Consider the following 18406-nt stretch of genomic DNA (forward strand, 5'->3'; position numbering starts at 1 on the left):
ATTTTTGATGGATTTCTACAGACTTTCAAGGACTTTTATGGTAGCTGTTCTTTGGGAGAAGGAAGCATAAAATGAGAATAGGTGCATAGTATTTATTCTTGAAGCCCCTTTTTTTACTTTATATGCTATCACCATTTTATGTTTTGAGGTTCTGTCAAGAGCCTCATGGCAGGTCCATATAGAAAAACTTCTTGATGAATGTGTCAATTTACAATACAGGAGTTACTCCAATTAATCGAGGTGTGCAGGGAGACAGCCCACAGCACATAGGGTATTGTAAATTCAAAACTTCTTGAACAGTTAAAGCTCTACTGAACACCGTTGATATAATCCCTTACTGCTTTAAGGCAAGAGCATTAATAAGTTAATGGACAGAACTATGTGACCATGTCACTGCTACCACGCTGTCTATGGATATAAGTGAAATTGAGAGTATAGTAACAACAGCATTTGTAAAATTCTTCCTCTCTTCTTCAGTTCAAACATTAAGCTTGTATACTGGATTTGTTTAATCTGTGTGTGTCTGTGTGTGTTTAGAGGCATGGGACAGAATAGGCAGGTCAGGTTTCTCTAGGAATAGTAGTGAATTTGGATAATGAGACATGTAATTAGACTTGCACTGAAACATTGAACTCTGGAGATTCCCTTACAGGGTCTAGTACTCTGCCTGTTGATGTCGAACTTAGAAGTCCCATTAATCCTAATGGGCAAAGTATCAGATCCATAGTTGACATCTCCATGCCAAAATGATGTGAATTAAGGAGGATTTCACTTGATGGTATTCTATAAATCTTGCAGGATGGGCTGTTTTGCTTCAGTACTACACAGTGAAAGATTTGGGGCAAACTCAAAAGGGAAAATGCTGTTCATCAGCCAAGAAAAAAAAAGGGGGGGAAATAGAAGCAGCCAGGACATTTCCTCCTTTTTCATATACCTCTGCAAATATCTGCACTGCTACCAGAGTCTATGGTAATGAGACAAGAGAAAAAAGGGCTTAACGAGTGTCTAAACAAAGTTTTCCCCCCAGCATTTGTCTTCATTTCTTACAGAATATCAGTAATGGTCATGATGCCCAGAGCCTTGAGCCTGTCCAAGGGCTAAGTGGTCCCTGGTTAAGTTAAACCAGCATGGTGCCTAGCTCTCCTCTGGGAATGACTCCCTTTTTCCATGCCTGAAAAAAATAAGATCAGCTACACTTAACTGGTTTCCAGCTGGTCATAGCTCACGCAGCTGCCTCTGAGCTTTACCCAGGGATTAACCTGTACAAGCTCAGGTCACTTGCCCAGGGACTCAGGCTCTTCCTCCGACCTGCCATGGTGTGGGCTGGTGTCCAAAGCTCAAATGCTCTTCCAGGGATGCTGGAGAGCCTTCCTTCCCCACAGGCACAGAAACCCCATCTCAATCTGTCTCTTTCTTAATATAACAGGGAGAACAGTCATGTAATTTTCAAACAGTGTAATGACTTGGCTCGTTAGCCATGGGAACTTTCTTACTGTGATACACTTAGGAACTGCAGTTTACCAGCACATCTAGAGAAAGGGCTGAAGAGGAATAAAACACCTTTAAACTCTTCTGGTACTATCACACGAGGCACCTATTAATAATGTATTTGCAACAAAGTTTGCACTTTCCACACGAGGAAAAAAAGCTTTTCATGGCCTGAGATATATACCCATCTTTAGGCTTCTTTAAAAAATAAATTCAGGAACAAGCCCTTTAAAACTTGGTGAGGAAACAGTGTTACAGGACTGGCTCCACCTCTGGATGAGTTAGTGATGGTTTGCAAAAATCAGTTGCACAAATAGGTTAAAAATAAAGTGGTGGCTGGAAGAAGGATGAAAAAAACAATCAGGACTACAGGCCATTAAAAATACTTTTCCTGTCTCATAGCAGGAACAGGCTAGCTGAGAACATTTACTTAAATTCTTCTTATGAGAATGTTTATACTTGTAATAGGATAGTCCTTGTGGGGCTGATTTGGTTTCGGCCCTTAATGTGTTCAACCAGCTTTGTGTCAGTGAGAGACAAGTTATATTGGAGCCACGTTGTTTGAGCTGCTTGCATTTTTTCTACTAAAAGAATTTCTACTCAATTTCCAAGTGAAGTATCAAATTATCTAGCTAGGGAAAAGCACATGTAGAAAATACAAGTTAGGAGATGAGGACAGCTTTAGCAAAGTTTTGGCTTAAATATCTAAGTTTTCAGCAATTAAGTTTTCCTGAAGAGTACTTACAAATAACAGGAGATCAAGCAGCAATTAATACCCCCACAATGCATAGAGAGTTCTGAGTAGGAAGTTTGCTTTTTCTGTAAATCAGAACATTATATTTAGCACATACTGTAGTTTCCCTGTGGGTGCAGAGCAACAGAAGTCAAAACAAACAGATACAAAGCATTTTTAAGCAGCATTTAAGATGATGCATTGCCTGTTTGAAATGACAAGTTTGTACATTGCAGGGCAGGGCAATATCCATTTCTCCTTTATAATTTGAAAGTCTGTGTTGGTTTATTTTTCACTCTGTGCTGCGTGAGACAGGGCTATTTTAAAGACTTCTGGGGAAAGAAAAAAAAAATCACTGTGAAGTAACCATCCAGCAAAAGACTTTAAATGTGTTTTTGGAAAGGAAACTCAGGAAAGCTCTATCTCAAAGCCCATTCAATCATCCTTTACTTGGAGCTGCTTTTAAATACTCTTCTACTGCAATGGCAGAAACCTCTCCATACCAGCTTTGAAGCCAGATGTGCTCAATGTTCATTTTCATGAAGAACCACTCATAGCTACGAGGCCACTTTCTTACCACAGGATGCCTGGAAGGACAAAGAAAAGGAAAAACCAAAAACCTTGAAAGATGTGCCAAGGCATATGCGTAGTCTGCTTTTTTTCTTCAGCCTACTGTGCTCAGCCAGTGAAACCTGAGATCTGAGAACCACCACCATTCATCCTTTTCTGCCCTCCCTTGCAGTTAAGTTTTACAATCTTCCCCACCCTGGTCTGGTGACAACTGCAATGAAGGCAGCCAGCAGACACCACCTTCCCCAATTGCACAACCATGTCTCTAAAGGGAGATGTTTGGTCTCTTAAGTAAGTGAAAAACAGTTAGAGGAGATTCTTTGAATGTGTGTTAAGGTTGTGTTTGTATCTGTTCAAAGGAAACAGTGTTCTGAAAATACAGCATCTTCGGTAGCAGTTGTGGTATGTCAGGAGAGCTAATAAAACTGGCTAGCACAGAGCACAGCTTCCTCGATCTGTCGCCTGCTAGAACCTTCTCACCCTGTAATTCTGTCTTATTTATCGGGCTTGCCCTTACAGCTAGCTCAGAGACCCTCCCCACCATCAGTACTGGGTGCAGACATCTGGTCCCCAAGTCCCAGCAAGTGCATGTGCAGAGGATGCTGTGGGATGCTCAGCAGCAGTGCAGAAAGCAGATAAACCAGCCCAAGTTGCAGTGTTCATGGAAGTACAAGCAAAAGTGGTGCCAGTCCAGGCCAGGTTGGCCCAGTACCCCTCTGCCCCTGCAGAGAAGATGGTTGGTTTGGCAACCTCTTGGGTTAGCTGGGCTTTCCCACCATTTTCTGAGTTGTCCCTTTGAGCACGCACAACTGTGGCATTGGGAAGTGGCTCCAGCTGCTGCCAGTGTTGGATGACGTAAGCCCTGGTAGCCTTCTCTGTGTCGTTCTGGCTTTTGTTCAACCCAGTTTCCTGGCAGTATTTGACCAGGCAGGGTGTGCCTGGAAGACCATCCCTGGCAATCAGTGTGGGAGGTGTGTGTAAGCTAAGGTTCTGGCTTTTCAGGCCTGTTGTTCTGAAGACCCACTGGAGGGCACGGGGGCACACCCTGGGTGTGTGTGTATGTGTCTGGGCTGCGCTTGCATCTGTTCAAAGAAAGGTGTTTCGTAAGTGCTATGGCTTTGGTAGCAGTTATCATGGTACCTCAGGAGAGGTAATAAAACCTGTGAGCTCCACCCTACAATAGGTGTAAGCCCAGAGGCAACAGAGCTCTGCTCTGTCTCTTAGTAGGGTGCTGTAGCTGAAGAGCACTACCTGTCCTAAGGTGGGGAAGAATCATTAAAGGTAACAAATAAACCCTGGATTTATGGAATCTCGCCTTGGAGCCAGGTGAAGTATTTTCATAATCTCCAGATCATAAATCACGTGCCTTACTGGAGTCCAACACCGATTAATTGCATGTTCATATTTCATTACCTCTAGAGTTAAAAGTCGCACAGCTCTGCCTGTCATTCCAAACCACACAGAAGCCAACATGCTTTGTGGCCCAAAGTAAAGATTTGGCTTGTTACTGCTCAGGTTTTCTATACCAAATGAGCACATCCATATATTTGTCTCAAACCTGCAGGTTGCACTCTACTATATGCCTGTTACATACAGACCTGGAAAACATTGCTTGCTTGGCAAATTCCACTTCCTCAGGAGGCACTGTGACCATCTGTCCCATGAGAGTCAGCCTGGCGCACCTTGGATCCTCTGGATCAATTACATTTTTTCTGTGCACAGAGAAAAATGCTCATGTGTAATAGCTTGGTTTCTTTGTTAAGGTTTTTTTGAGAAACACAAACTCCTACAAAAAAGATGGAATATTTTGTCAAGCCTTGCAGGTCTTTTCTATACCCAGCTATAACATTTGAGGAGGGTCCTTAAGGAATACTCACCTGAAACAGCTTTCTGCTGTAGGTATTTGCTTAATCTTAATTTGTATTCTCAAAAACTGGATTAATAGATGCTAGATAGTAAAAATGTGAAAATGGCCGTTTTCCCAGATATACGTACAAACCTGAATTCAGGATTCTAAAAAGAACTAGTGACATGGTTAGTCTGTGCCTATGCGTACAAAATAAGTGTTCATACCTGTATTTATGCATAAAAAGATATGGTCTTTTACTTCTGCCTATCCTATAAACTCAATCCTTGTTCATTTTTACCCATTTTTCAATTGCTTTACGCCAAAGAGACAAGTAAGATCTATTAAAAATTCTCCAACTGCCTTCATCTTTCAGACCAAGGCAGGGAAGGTACTTGTTGATTTTTGGCTTTCTATACAGTAATAATAAATAATTCCCATTAGTAGCTGTCAGGCAATTGCTGACTCCAACATATATAATACAAGGAGATAAATCATAAGTAAATTTGACCAGTCACAAGAAAAAGTTTTATGAAATGACTGCAAAGTCCTGATCTTCACAACAGCCCCAAGTCCCATTGCTAGCATTTTGAGCCTGTTCAGCATCTCACAGGACTGTCTCCTCAGGTAAGGACATAAGCCCAAAAAACTACATTAGGAAATGAAGACTGCATTTTTTCTTCTCTGTCTTTTAATCAGAAGCAGCAAATCACAGTAAATTACATCTTATCTGTGTGCAAGTTTACTTAAAGATCTTGGCTTGAGCCCTTTAGCCTTAACTGTGTGCAATCTGCAGTGGCTTTTTTTGTTTTGTGGGGGGAGGGATATAATTCTCAGTATATGTCTATTGCAGGAAACATATGGACATCATCCTGCAGCAATTTAACACCTGCAGATTCCCCACAGATGGTTATGAAAGAGTGTAGCTCATTGGATAAAGAACCTGCTTTTATGGATAGGGCTATGAACAGAGGTACGCAAGGAAGTATAGCGGGCTGATTGATACTCAGCTATGCCCAGCAGGCACTTGGCACCATCTGTAGTCTGAACTCCAAAGAGCCATTTGCAGTCACATCATCTCTGGGATGATTTTTCAGCATCCTGTTCAATCTGGAACAGCAGTTGTCTGAAGAGGGTGTTCAGCTCTCTGGACAAACTCAACTCATACTCTTTTTTCCGCTACCACACTTTCTGTATGAGAGGAAGGGCAGCTGCCAAACATCAAGCTTAAACTTTCTGTTCACATCAATTAATAAGGGTGCAATTTTCTCTAGTACATTTTTTATTTTTTTAAAATGAAGTAGTAAATGAATGGTGTTCTGAGTACCTGAAAACCTGCATTCCCTGGCACTGGGTTTGGTTTATTCATACACCACTTCCTCTGCAGCCTAACAGTAATGTAAAACAACTGAAGAGCAGGGAAAAGCAGGAGTATTTGCAAATGCCTCTCTTGGGTATAGCTCCTGTTGTCGTTAAGCAGTGAGTCCTGCCTGCCTTTGCTGAGACTGTTTCGCCTGATAGGACTAGTGTCAGATGTGACTTCTCTGATTTACAGAAAAAACCGCTCTTCACATATTTGGCCGACAGCAAAAACCACACACTGTACATCCATCTCCAGAACGGTTTTATTTCTGATTTTCACCCTGTCTCCTTCTTCTGTTTGCAGGTTTCTGTATGTTCTCATGAGTCAGGGTGTTACACGGAACGACACGCACAATACTATCTTCCCAGTAAAAGTTATTTACGCTGAATTTTGCACATTGGAATAATACTCTGGAGGGTCAGTTTGTTCTTCTGGGACATGAGGCAAACAAATTATTTGTTGAAATCTTGTTAGATAAAGTTTTGGAAGAGTTGAATGGGAGAATGATACATTTGAGTTCAGTATGCTGCGTTATTACTTTGTTGGCTTTGCTTTTAGTGCTGCCTCTTATCACAGGTTTTCTGTTTCAGAATAGGAACCTTGTTTTCTAATCTTCCATTAGCGTTAGTATTTTCTTTATCAAAGGAGCCCTTCATATTCTGAAGTAAATCTGTTTCTGCATCGGTTTTGGCATAGTACTTCCCTAATAATATGTGATTACTTTTATACATTTTAAACCGTCAAAAATCCCTAAACCGCCAGCTATCACTTCTGACTCCATTGTGAACAGTTCTGAAATTCTCAGTTGTATTGCACTAATGTAAATGCAAGCTTTGCTTCCTAGGAGTAAATGGATACATCCAGCGATACATTTCATATTTTTACTGACGATAATAAAGGGATACTAGGGATAAATAGGTATATTTACTAAAATATTCCTCCCTCCTATCATGTAGAGGCCTAACCATGCATTCACTAGTCACTTTGTACCTTCTGCATAAATAAACACATATTCAGCTCTCAGTCCTTGGGTTCCTTTTATCTTTGCTAGCACAAGAACAAGTAGGTGTGGAGGAGTGACTTTATATAACATCTGTGTGCTGCTGACTGGGGATAAGAGCTGGGGGACAGATGGCATGCCACTGACACTGTCTCTCTCTCTAGGAAACATGGGGTATGATAAAGTATTAACTGAGGAGAAGGGAAAGCAGGGAACTCTGAGAGGACACCAAGTCATAGGAAATATTTTTATGCTTGTTTAAAATACATACACCTTGTTGCAGAAATTGGGGGAAGCCAAACTAAAATGGAAGAAGATTCAGTTTATACATTTTATAAGAACACAGTGCATTAAGAGGGATCATCTAAATCATTCATCTGATTTGTGAAGACAGAATAATATATTGTCTCTGTTCCTCTGATTATGGTGAGCGAACTAGATAGGCAGAGTTTGACGCAGTACAGGCAGTTGTCTCTTCCAAGCATGTGAGATGAGATCATGAGCTACATTCACTTACAAAGGTGGCAGCTTTACTGAACTTGAGGATAAATCTCTGTCCAAGTGAAATATGTTTCCCAACAGAGATGCGATGGTGCAGAGCTCACTGCTGATCAACACATCCCACTTGTTTTACCGCGTACCACTTCCGCACTTTCTGGGTCACGGTTCAAGAGTGGTTCAGAGTAGAGTGCCACCTACTCATTAAATTGTTTACTACACCAGCCATCTCTTGGATTTTAATTAGAAGGTCCCTATACAATAATTAGCGAAGTCCAGATCTGATGAACCCATAGTTCGTGAAGGCTGATGTGATTATATTGGCACAGAAGGTGATTATATTGGGACTTTGTTAGGATTCCATTTCACAGCTGAGATCTCTGCTTTGACTGACAACACTCTGTCTCCTGGTTTCTGACCAAAAGTATCCCTAAGTATTAGGTTCATTTTCAGCCTCTGCAGTCCGTTAGTGAGGTGAAACAGATCAGGCACAGATGAGCAGTAAAGACAAAATAGGATTTTGGGAGGCATTTAGGAAGGAAAGCCAGGTTGTCCCCAAGAAGGAACCAGTAGGAGGAAGGCAGGAGGGTTCAGTAATGCTCGAGGTACTGGGGAAGGAAGCACGGTTCTATGGAGAGGAGTCTCTTTCTCTTCTTACTGGGCTGCATCAAAAGAAGCGTGACCAGCAGGTCAAGTGAGGTGATTCTCCCCCTCTACTCTGCTCCTGTAAGATCCTACCTGCAGTACTGCATTCAGCTCTGGCGCCCCAACATAATAAGGATGAGGACCTGTTGGAGAGAATCCGGAGGAAGGCCATGAAGATCAGAGGCCTAGAGCACCTCTCCTGTGAAAACAGGCTGAGAGAGTTAGGGTTGTTTAGCCTGGAGAAAAGAAGGCTTCGGGAGACCTTAGAGCAGCCTTTCAGTATCTGAAGGGGACCTCCAAGAAATCTGGAAAGGGGCTTTGTACAGGAGCATGTAGTGATAGGACAAGGGGGAATGACTTTAAACAGATAGAGGGTAGATTTAGCTTAGATATTAGCAAGTAATTCTTTACTGTGAGAGCAGTGAGACACTGGAACAGGTTGCCCACAGAAGTTGTGGATGCCCTATCCCTCATTCCATGATTCTGTGATTCCCCAGCCTCCTTTTCCCACAAAGGAGGTACCATCCTCTTCCACCCCTCTGAAGAAACAGCAGGACCTTCCATCCTCCCTGTCAGGATCCATACATCCTCCCTGTCAGGATCCATTAATCCTCCCATCTCCTCTGAATATAGTTCTCCCTGCCCTGTAAGAAAGCATTTCTTTTACCCCTCTACCTCGTGGGCAAAATGGAAGAGAAAAGAAGTTGGAAAAGAGCTTTCTCCTAACGCAGAAAAGAAGAGCCAGAGCACCAAGAAGAAAGCCCAAGAAAAGAGTCTTCCTACATTTTTTCCTAGTTTAGAACATTCAGCTCATGTGTGGCATAAGGACAATGACTGTCTCCACACATCCTAACCTCTCCTATAGCAGCAGCAGCAGCTGCCATGCAAAACCATGCAATTAGGGAGGTGGGGACTGGCTGCTGGAACAACTCGTCCCTGTCACCTCCCACAGATGCAAGGTAAGAACCTTGTCACTGCGCACAGGGCTCCTCTTCGCCTAGCCCCAAACTGAAGACTTAAGAGTTATTTTCTAGTACACAGAATAATCATAGGATTTCTTGTCCCCTAAAATCTACAGAAAGGGAGGGATGAAATGCTGTGTCCTCAGAGATTTATTGTAAAGTGCTTATAATTTTGATTCATAAATGGGATTAATTTTGAAAAGCAAGTTATCCTCCTCATACATTTCATTTGCTCATCACTAACTACCACAGCAGAATGAATGTATTGGTACTGCTAATCTGCGTGGCATGAACGTCAAACAAAATCTCTGCTGAAAGCAATTTCATAATCTCAAAAGCTGTTGTTGGCCTTCCGCTGGATACGGCTGGGCAGTTTTGCCCTACCCTGCTCTGATTTTGTCAAGAATTTCTTTATCAGCCATGTTTGAGAGCCAGCAAAAATAGTTACAAGGCATCTTTGCTTTTGCTTTCGGAAGAAGAGTCTTCTGTTCTGAATCTAAACTCAGACTTGGGAGCTGCAAAGTAGTGGTACAATGGCTATTCTGCATCTAAGCCTGTATCCAGTATACTTGTTTTCATGTTTTAAATAATTTCACTCTTTCTAGAAGAGAGCCCTTCCTAAAGTGTTTTAATCAGAATTTGTTAAGTGAAGTCAGTCTGTTTGTCTGTCTTCATTGACAATAACAACTCACTCCTTTGGCTGAACTCTATGTTTCAGACAGAAAACTTTTATATAGTTAACCATAAACAATTCATGGGGGAGAAAAAAGGAATCACAGCAACAACTATTTTTGTAAACAGAGTCAGAGAAACACATACCACTTCACTAGAAAGGGACTTTGGGAAGTTGGTTATTTGAGAATACAGGAAAAAAAATAGTAATTTAGAGCTATATTGTGTGCATTGGGTCATGGTGATAGTAGGTTTCATATTTGACTTTCTAATTTGGTATCTTCCTGATTTTTTTTAAATACAGATTTTTGAGGAACAGTACTGACATAATTATTTGTATATGACTAAAAAAGGCCAGTATAAATACCAGAACTAGAAATGTGTCTGTGCCACAGAACCAGGAGGTGGACCTCAAAAATTGAGGGACATCTGAATTCAAGTCCCTCAATTCAACCTTCATCTTCTGTGTGCATCACTTCTCTTTCTGTGAAGGTGCAGTACCAAATTGCTTTGTTACATCCTTGTATTAACAGACAGTGACTCTACAAACCTAGGGGCAGCTGTATGTTGGAGGGACAACTGACATCTCCAAGGGTGTGCCTGCCTTTCATATGGCAGGTTTGTCATCTCTCAGGATTGCCCAGGAATGAAATGGGCAGTTTCATGCATGCTGCTGATCCACCACGTAGCAGGGACCCTAACCCACTGAATTACTCTCCTGTGCCCATGGCCTGGTGGTATCCAGAAGCACTGGAGATGGTCAGCACTTCCTGGCAGCCTTCTCAATGCAGAGTTTAGGAAACCTATGGAGCCGGCTTATATCCACTGAAGACATCTGCCTGGTTGTGCTAATCTGCTACTTCAAGCAGTACATGAGCATGGAGGGTAAAATGGCTCGGATGGAGCCACCCTTGTTTATGATGCAGGTCATAAACCAGGAGAGGTACTCAAGTCCTGCAGCATCACTCGCAGTCTGCAGTGTGGAGTCCTCCAAACTAATGGCAAAGGAAAACAAACAGACGACTGACCCCAGGCTCGTTGCTTTTCTTTCATTTTCCCTTGTGTGAAAACCGAGTCACGGCAGCCGTGTACCTGCTCTGTCTCCAAGAAAGCTGCAGTTGGCCCCTGCAAATGTGCTGGACCCGATGTCAAGGAGGCGACACACGTTTAAAGCTAATTGCCTGTTTTCCAGACTGCAGCTGTAATGAGGCAGGCCCAGGAGCCTCCCTGGAAAGAGGGATCCTCTGAGCAGCCTGTGTGTTGGGAAATGCACTTAGAACAATAGCTGCTCTATTCGGGCTCGGGCCTGCTCCCTCTGAAAGCTCTAAGAATGGGACTTAATCTTTTCAGCTTGCCTATGGCACAGACATGCCAGCTTAGTCTATTTATAGCCCTGAACCATTTAATTTTTCTTGCCTCTATTATCCATTTACCAGCCTTCAGATAGGATGCAGTGTCATTGCTAACAAACGCTTTCTCTAGCCCGGCCATCAGAGAGCCTTCTGAGAGAAGTGAAGCCCTTCTCCCTCTGGGAAATGGCAGTCTCTAGGTCAGAGATGAGGAATCCAGACTGTAGCTGCAACATTATAATGTCTTGCAATTAGTGCCTATTCAGATGCATAACAGCTCTCTTTCATTATTTAATGTTATTTCTCTTATTGGTTTAGGCTTTTCAATTTTTCTCTCCAGCTGATTAAATATTAAGCCTGGAGCATCAAAAAGGCCACTCTCTATTCCTCACATCCTTGATAGTGAAAATATTTATTGTCAAGGTTTGGAGCATGATCTGTTCTGAAACAAAACAAATGAAATCTGCTATTAAATAAATTTAATATCAAATTGATGTACACACACACAAGTCGCTTGAAAATCATTAGATACAAGAAGACTATTGAAATGTCAGTTATGTTTTCTTTCTAAAGGCTAGAAATTTCTTTTGTGTGCAATGGGTCAGAAGCATTTTTTAGGAGAGTGCCAAATACTCCCAGGAGCAGTGACTGCAGGCATCGACCAGCTTCCACATTTATCGTAATACTTGCAACTCATGTTAATAATGAAATTCTAACTCAGGTTAATAATGAAATTCTAACTCAGGTTAATAATGAAATTCTAATAAAATTCCACATGAAAACAAGCTACAAACACATTGTTGGCGTACAAGGACACGAACTTTCTCATGAAGAACATTATTCATTTAGCTATTTTGTTTAATTATTTTGAAGCCCAAACAATTAACAATGCTCTTGACCAAGAGAACTTCTGGTATTAAAACCATCTGTAAATGACAATTTCCTTTGCAATAAAACCTCACAGATACTATTTTAATACTAGCAGGACCTGAGGTCTCTCAGCACAAAAGGTTTGCCTCTCACATGGTGTAAGTAAAGAGGAAGAAACCTGCTATAGAGAACCTGCGCCACGACACAAAGCTCTGCACTGAGGATGCTATGTGCTGTTTGCATGGCACAGCCTGGCTATTCTGGCAGGTAGAGTGCACCCCCAAAGGGAAGCTTTGGGTGCTGGCAGCAGAGGCAGCAAGCTGACTGTGCAAGCAATGGATCCAGTGCTGCAGGCAGTGCTGGGGATAGGTCACCCCAAGCACTGGCAGTGGGGCCCGGATACACTTGTTGTGAAGCTTTTTCTGTTGGGTAACGGTAGAACTGTGTAAGATGTTGCTAGTTTGAAAGGTAAATTCATTTATGACCCTGGTCACAGGGGGAAGGGAAAGAATAAGGTTTAAGGCCCAGTGGTCATATGCTTCCTGGCTGTAAGACTGCCCCAAAGCTTGCTCACATTTTCCTAGCTATCATCAAAACCACATACTGCAGCTCGACAAATGTCCCAGCTTTTCATTCTCTGTATTGCTTGTTCTTTGCCCTAATGCCAGCCAACATCTGTTCCAGATGAGAATTCCAGAAATAATGAAAAACAAACTGAATGTAAGAACAAAATAAATAATGCAAGGAGCACTGATCGGGCTCTGAATCTGTGTACTCGATTTCTTATTAAGCTTAATATTTAGAGTACGGTTACATGCTAAAATGATGCCCTATTTTCCTCTGCCTTCTCCTTTCCCTTCTCTTTTGCACTTTTGGGGAGCTGATTCAATTTACAAACCCAGCAGAAATCTCATCCAGGAAAAATAAAATGGGAAGAGGTTTCCGCTGGGTTATAGAGCTAAAATAGGACCACCATATGGTCAGCTGAAGGGAGGGGGTGGGATTATGTGACCAGGAGCAGCTAGGGAAAGAAAGGAAGAAGGACTGGCAGAAAACCTTATTCTCATCGTCAGGTTAATTTTCTTCAGACGTATATTCAGCTCAGGGTCAGGCAAAGCCCAAAGCCGATGGGGGGGCACCACCATGTGACTGGTGGTAGGGAGGGAGAGTAGGGATGTACAACTGGTAATTAGCTTGGCTTAAGCTGTCTTGGAAATCCAGGTTTAGCTCCATGCCCAGAGAGCTCTTCTCACCAGAGAGCATGGTCTCAGGCTGCGTCAGGGACTAGTGAGTTGGGTGGCAGTATCTAGGTTGCCTTGGCTGCAAGACAAACAGCACCAAATATCTGGCGCACAGAACAAGAGTAGTGGTTTGGTTTGGAAGTTGATAGTTACTTAATAGAAAACCAGAGAATAAATATTCTTGAAGGGTTGTGATGTATATGAATTTCATATTTCTATAAATCATGCAGCATTTCTCTTTCTTTGGTGAGTTGGCACTTCCCAAACAGGTAAATCGGGCAGTGACATTGCTGAAACATAAAAGGCAAAGACTTTCAAAAGTGGCTGTTTCAAGTCAGGGATGAAAGGCTACACTTAAGTGCTGAAATGGGCGTGTAGTTTTCAGAAGTGCTTAACACCAGCAGTTACCATCAATGGAAGCTGCTCTGAGTCTTGAGCCTTCAAAAAACAGGGCATTGGGTAGGTGCTAGGACATAGGATTTAATGTACATTTTTAAGCACTTGGTCTAGATATTCAGCTCACTATTTGATTGAATGAAAAAGCTTAGCAAGCAGGAATAAGCTCCATTAGCCTGTTATGAAAGAACTGATAAATTTATTTATTAAAAGATTAATTCAAAATATTTGATGAAATAATGTGAAGGAACAAGCAGAACCCTTCCGGTGTTAACTTTACCAGTCTGTTGACCTTCTTAAGCATTCAAAGCTGAATTACCTTAATGAATGTTACCATAGAAGGTTCATATTAGGTGTTTGACGTTGCAAGCAGAAGCCATGGTTTCTATTCCTTGAGAATGGGATGTCAGCCTGAAATCACCTGTACTGCTTAGGACTAAGAAACCTTTCATTTTGCCACCATATAACTTTCAGGAAAACAGTATATTCTGGAGACAAATACAGACGAGTGTAACAGCAATGTGCTTTATATTTGCCATTCACTGCTTTTTCCAGTGTTGTTCTCAACTAGCAGGCTTGAGAGGCGGAATGATGCCCAAGGAAACCCCCAGCTGGGGAAATCTGTGATCCAGTTCTTAAGATATACTTCTCCTCCCTCAAAAAGAACCTTAACTTGTGGTAAAACCTTCATTGCCATTCCTTTCTGAAGCAGCCTGTGATTTCTAGTTCTTCTCTCTCTCTCTCCTTGGAATACCAGCTAAGATCTGCTTTGGTAACGGAATCCTGTCTGACACAATTTCGGTGTCATGCACCCCTTCACATAAAGAGGCCTTTGGAAATAACACTTCGCACAAGGCTGACCCAGGCAAGTTTGCCACACGTTTGACTGTAAAGAAACTGTACAAACCACAACACAAACATATGGCAGAGATACGTCTTTTTCAAGGAGACAAGAATAGAGGGGAAAACTGAATCATCTTTGAGTTTACATCCATACATCTTACACACGTAAAGCTTCAGTGATCTGGATTTATTCACTGTACATATGATTAGGGAGAAGTCAACTCACTGCTATCTCTGTGAGGATGGTGAGACACTGGAACATGCTACCCAGAGAGGTTGTGGCTGCCCCATCCCTAGCAGAGTTCAAGGCCAGGTTGGTTGGACAGGGCTTGGAGCAACCTGATCTAGTGGATGGTGTCTCTGCTTGTTACAGGGAAGTTGGAATTAGATGATTTTTAAGGTTCCTCCCAATCCAAACCATTCTGAGATTCTATGTATGACACATCTGCTTTTCTTTACCATGCTTTACTGGGCAAAACAAACCTTAGGAGGAGCCTGTGACTGGTGGTGAGAGGCAAAAATAAAAGCAGGACACTGAAGGTGGGGACTGAGCATTTTGTTGTGAGGACTCTGCTCGCACTGAAAGTGGTACCAGGCAGATGGATAAACTCTGTTACCTGCAGAAATTTCCATCAACCTCTGGCAGGGTCAGAGAAGCCACAGGATTCTTTAGGAGATCTGCCACAGTGTTATCCTTCGGCGTCACGTAGAAGAAAGGGATTCCAGTGCTGTTGTTGACAGGACCATCGCTGAGAAGCAAACAGTTCCCATAGGGCATACCTTGGATCTGCAAAATCCAAATAAGCTGCTGGTTATATCTTTGCACATAGTTTACAATGTTGGGGATTCCTTCAAAGGCTCTAACAGAGAGGACAGCAACCCCCAATTGCTCGCACTTTCTGCTGTCATCATGAGACAGAGCGCCTTCTAAATTAGATCTATCACGCTACTATGAAAAGAGATCTCTCCTCTATTTATTACTTCCATTCCTGTCCGTGACACTATAGAGAACATTTTATCTTCTGCTGAGCTTAAAAGAACTATCAAATTAAAAATGTTTAGAGTGCATTAAAATCAATGCCATCAGTGTCAAGAAATGTTTACTCTAAAACAGTGCTGATGCCTTTTTGGAAACCCAAAAGCATACAGAACCTAATTTAGCCTTGACTCAGCGTGCTTTTTACACCAATTCTGCCTTCCCTTTTGGCCTTGATTTGCAATGTGATTGCCGTCAATTTGCCAAGAGGAAGGCATACTAGTCAGAGTTGTGTCTGAAGCCAAGCTGTACATCAGCTCAGCTGCCTGGGCAAGAACCTCAGCTGTGAGGGGGTCTTGACCATCAAGCCAGCGCAAACACTCCTCCCATGTCAGAGGAGGGACACCAAGGAGCCAGGTTTTCCAAGTTTTCTCCCATACACTGGCCTGCATACACACACTGGATATAACACCTGCAAAAATGTCTCTGCCCAGTAGTGACACACATTAGCATTCTCCATAATGATTTAACCTCCTACTATGCTTTTCATCCCCTTATAAATTGAAATGACAGATACTTAATGAATTGCTACTTTTGCATGTCTTCAGATATTTCTTTCCTCACGGTCAATTAGACATTAAATAGTAAAATTACCAGTTAATACATTAATTCAATGTAACTGGTAAGTCGTTTGTAGTGAAATCAAATTAAGTAGGAATAGTTAATAAGAACAACCTGGATGATGTTATTACCTGGATTGCATGCTTTCTGATTTTTAATGTTCGTATGCCTTTAAAATTTTAATGATTATATTGCTTATAAGTGGTCCTTGTTAGCATACCTAAGAAGGAATGCTTTAATCATAGAATACCAGGTTGGAAGGGACCTCAAGGATCAAGCTTTAATGAAGCTACGTAACTTAGAAACTAAAAATACCTGTTTATTATTATGAGTTACAATGAAAATAAATATAGTAGCTGTTAGTAATATAGCAGGACAGGTTCCCATTGCCTGAAATCCTCAGTCTGTCACCCATGGTTAATGTCACAGTGGATTTTCATGAAGAATTGCGATCACAGGCAGCATAACTCAGCATTCAGAGCAGCAACACCCCCCATCAATTCCCAATTTTATTATGAATCAGATTTTTCTGTATTACTGCTGAGTTGTAACTGGAGACAGCTAACTACAGACTACACTATGGCTGTAATTCCACTGAGGGTTTCTGGATAGAGCATAAACCAGAAGAGGTAAGATCATATGATTTAACAGGATTTCCAACAATCTGATGTAGAATTACAGGCCTCTTGTGTGTATGTATATATTTATTTAATGGTACCGTTTTTTTAACCTGATACTTTGTATTTCACAATAACGTAATCTTCCACTAAACCAGCCAAGCTTTCCTTTTTAAAAGGGAAATATTTTAAAGCTGAAAAAAAAAAAAAAAAGACTCTGACTCTCCAGTGCAGCCCAGCTATTTTGCTTCACACTCCTGACAAATCATCCCTTAAGCTGGTATAGCTTGGATGCCTGTGGGACTGACAGATTTTGTGGTAGCCCGGCAGGGTCTTCTCCTCCTCCTCCTTGTTCCCTGTTTTCCATCCTGCTCTGGGATGACAGCAGCAGGAGCTGGGGTAGAAGCAGGGGCAGAAGCCGGTTCAGGGTCAGAAGTAGGGGGCAGGAGTACGCTGGAGGATGTTGCAAGGCATGAAATACCTTCTCTCCCAACCCAACGTTGTAGCTCTGGTTCTGGCCTAAAGCTCTGGCTTTTCGCGTGCCTCCCCCGCTGTGCTCCTCCAAACGCGATTCCCATTACTAGAAAGAGTTTTCACTATCTCCTCCAAGCACTCGGCGCTCGGTGGCGGGTACCGCGTGTCTGCGGCGGCCCGGGCCGGGCACCGAGGGGCACCGTACCTTTCCTTGCGCGGCCCGCGTCGCCACGAAGCCCCAGGTGTTGTGGCGGGCGAGGAAGCGGGCGGTGCCGGCGCGGCCCACCGCCCCGCCGCCCTCCCGGCGGTAGGAGAACATCCTGGAGGGGACGGCGCCCTGCCCCGCCCGCCGGCCCGCCGGCCCGGAGCCCAGCGCCGCATCCTCACGGTAAGCCGAAGCCGGGTAGCTCTGCTTCCAGAGGCCGCCCGCCTCCTCCAGCAGCGCGGGGAGCGCCTCCTCGGTGGAGGAGCTGTGCAGCTCGTCCGCCGCCGCCTCCCCACCCTCGGGCAGCGGCCAGGACACCGAGCTGACCACCACGTAGCCCCCCACGCCGCCCCACAGCAGCGCCGGCATCCACCAGCACCACCACCGCCGCCGCCGCCCCGCCGACATCTTCTGCGGCAGCGCCCGCACAGCGCCGCTCCGGCAGCACCCTCCTGCGGCCGCCGGCCCGCAGCAGCCTGCTGCCTTCGCGGTAGTCACAGAGTCTCAGGGTGGTTTGGGTTCGAAAGGACCTCAAGACCGTCTTAGTTCCAGCCCTCCTGCCGTGGGCAGGGGCACCTCGCACTAAAGTTTCCTGTACATGTGCTGCAGAAACTGGCAGGTGAAACCAACCGCCTGGACAGAGGTGGTGGGATGCCTTCTGTTATTGTAAAAGAGAGAATCCATGAGGGAGCACAACCATGTTGCAGGGAAAGCTTCATTTGGACACCAAGGTCAAACAACAGCAAGACTCCAAGTCCTAGAAGACAGACATCATCAATCAGTTCTGGTGCTCATGGGATTCGTTTTGACATCTAAGTACACGGCACTGCTATTAAATTATATGTTTCCCCGGCAAGGCTTTAATTAGGCAAAGATTTGAGTGTGTAGTTGAGTTTATGTCAATGGCCCTATTTACTTATTTACAGCAGACCCCTTCAGAATGGCACCGCAAACTTCAAATTCTGTAAAATATATGCTTGTAAACTGCTGTTGCATCACTCACCTGTTCTGTAGCTTCAAGATATATTTACCAGAAT

The 18406-nt window shown here is 43.3% G+C and overlaps 1 protein-coding gene across 1 annotated transcript; it reads right to left on the reverse strand.

Annotated features, from left to right (window-relative positions):
• Nucleotides 1-2660: 2660 nt before the first annotated feature.
• On the reverse strand, nucleotides 2661-17777 carry CREG2 (cellular repressor of E1A stimulated genes 2; the record flags this gene model as incomplete). Its single annotated transcript, XM_080614276.1, has 4 exons — nucleotides 2661-2808; nucleotides 4390-4503; nucleotides 15094-15263; nucleotides 17370-17777. 4 exons carry the CDS (start codon nucleotides 17775-17777, stop codon nucleotides 2661-2663), a joined length of 840 nt encoding a protein of 279 aa, XP_080470402.1.
• Between the last annotated feature and the right edge of the window lie 629 nt (nucleotides 17778-18406).

Source organism: Psittacula echo (genome assembly GCF_963264785.1).
Source record: "Psittacula echo genome assembly, chromosome: 3".
NCBI classification, from domain to species: Eukaryota; Metazoa; Chordata; class Aves; order Psittaciformes; family Psittacidae; genus Psittacula; species Psittacula echo.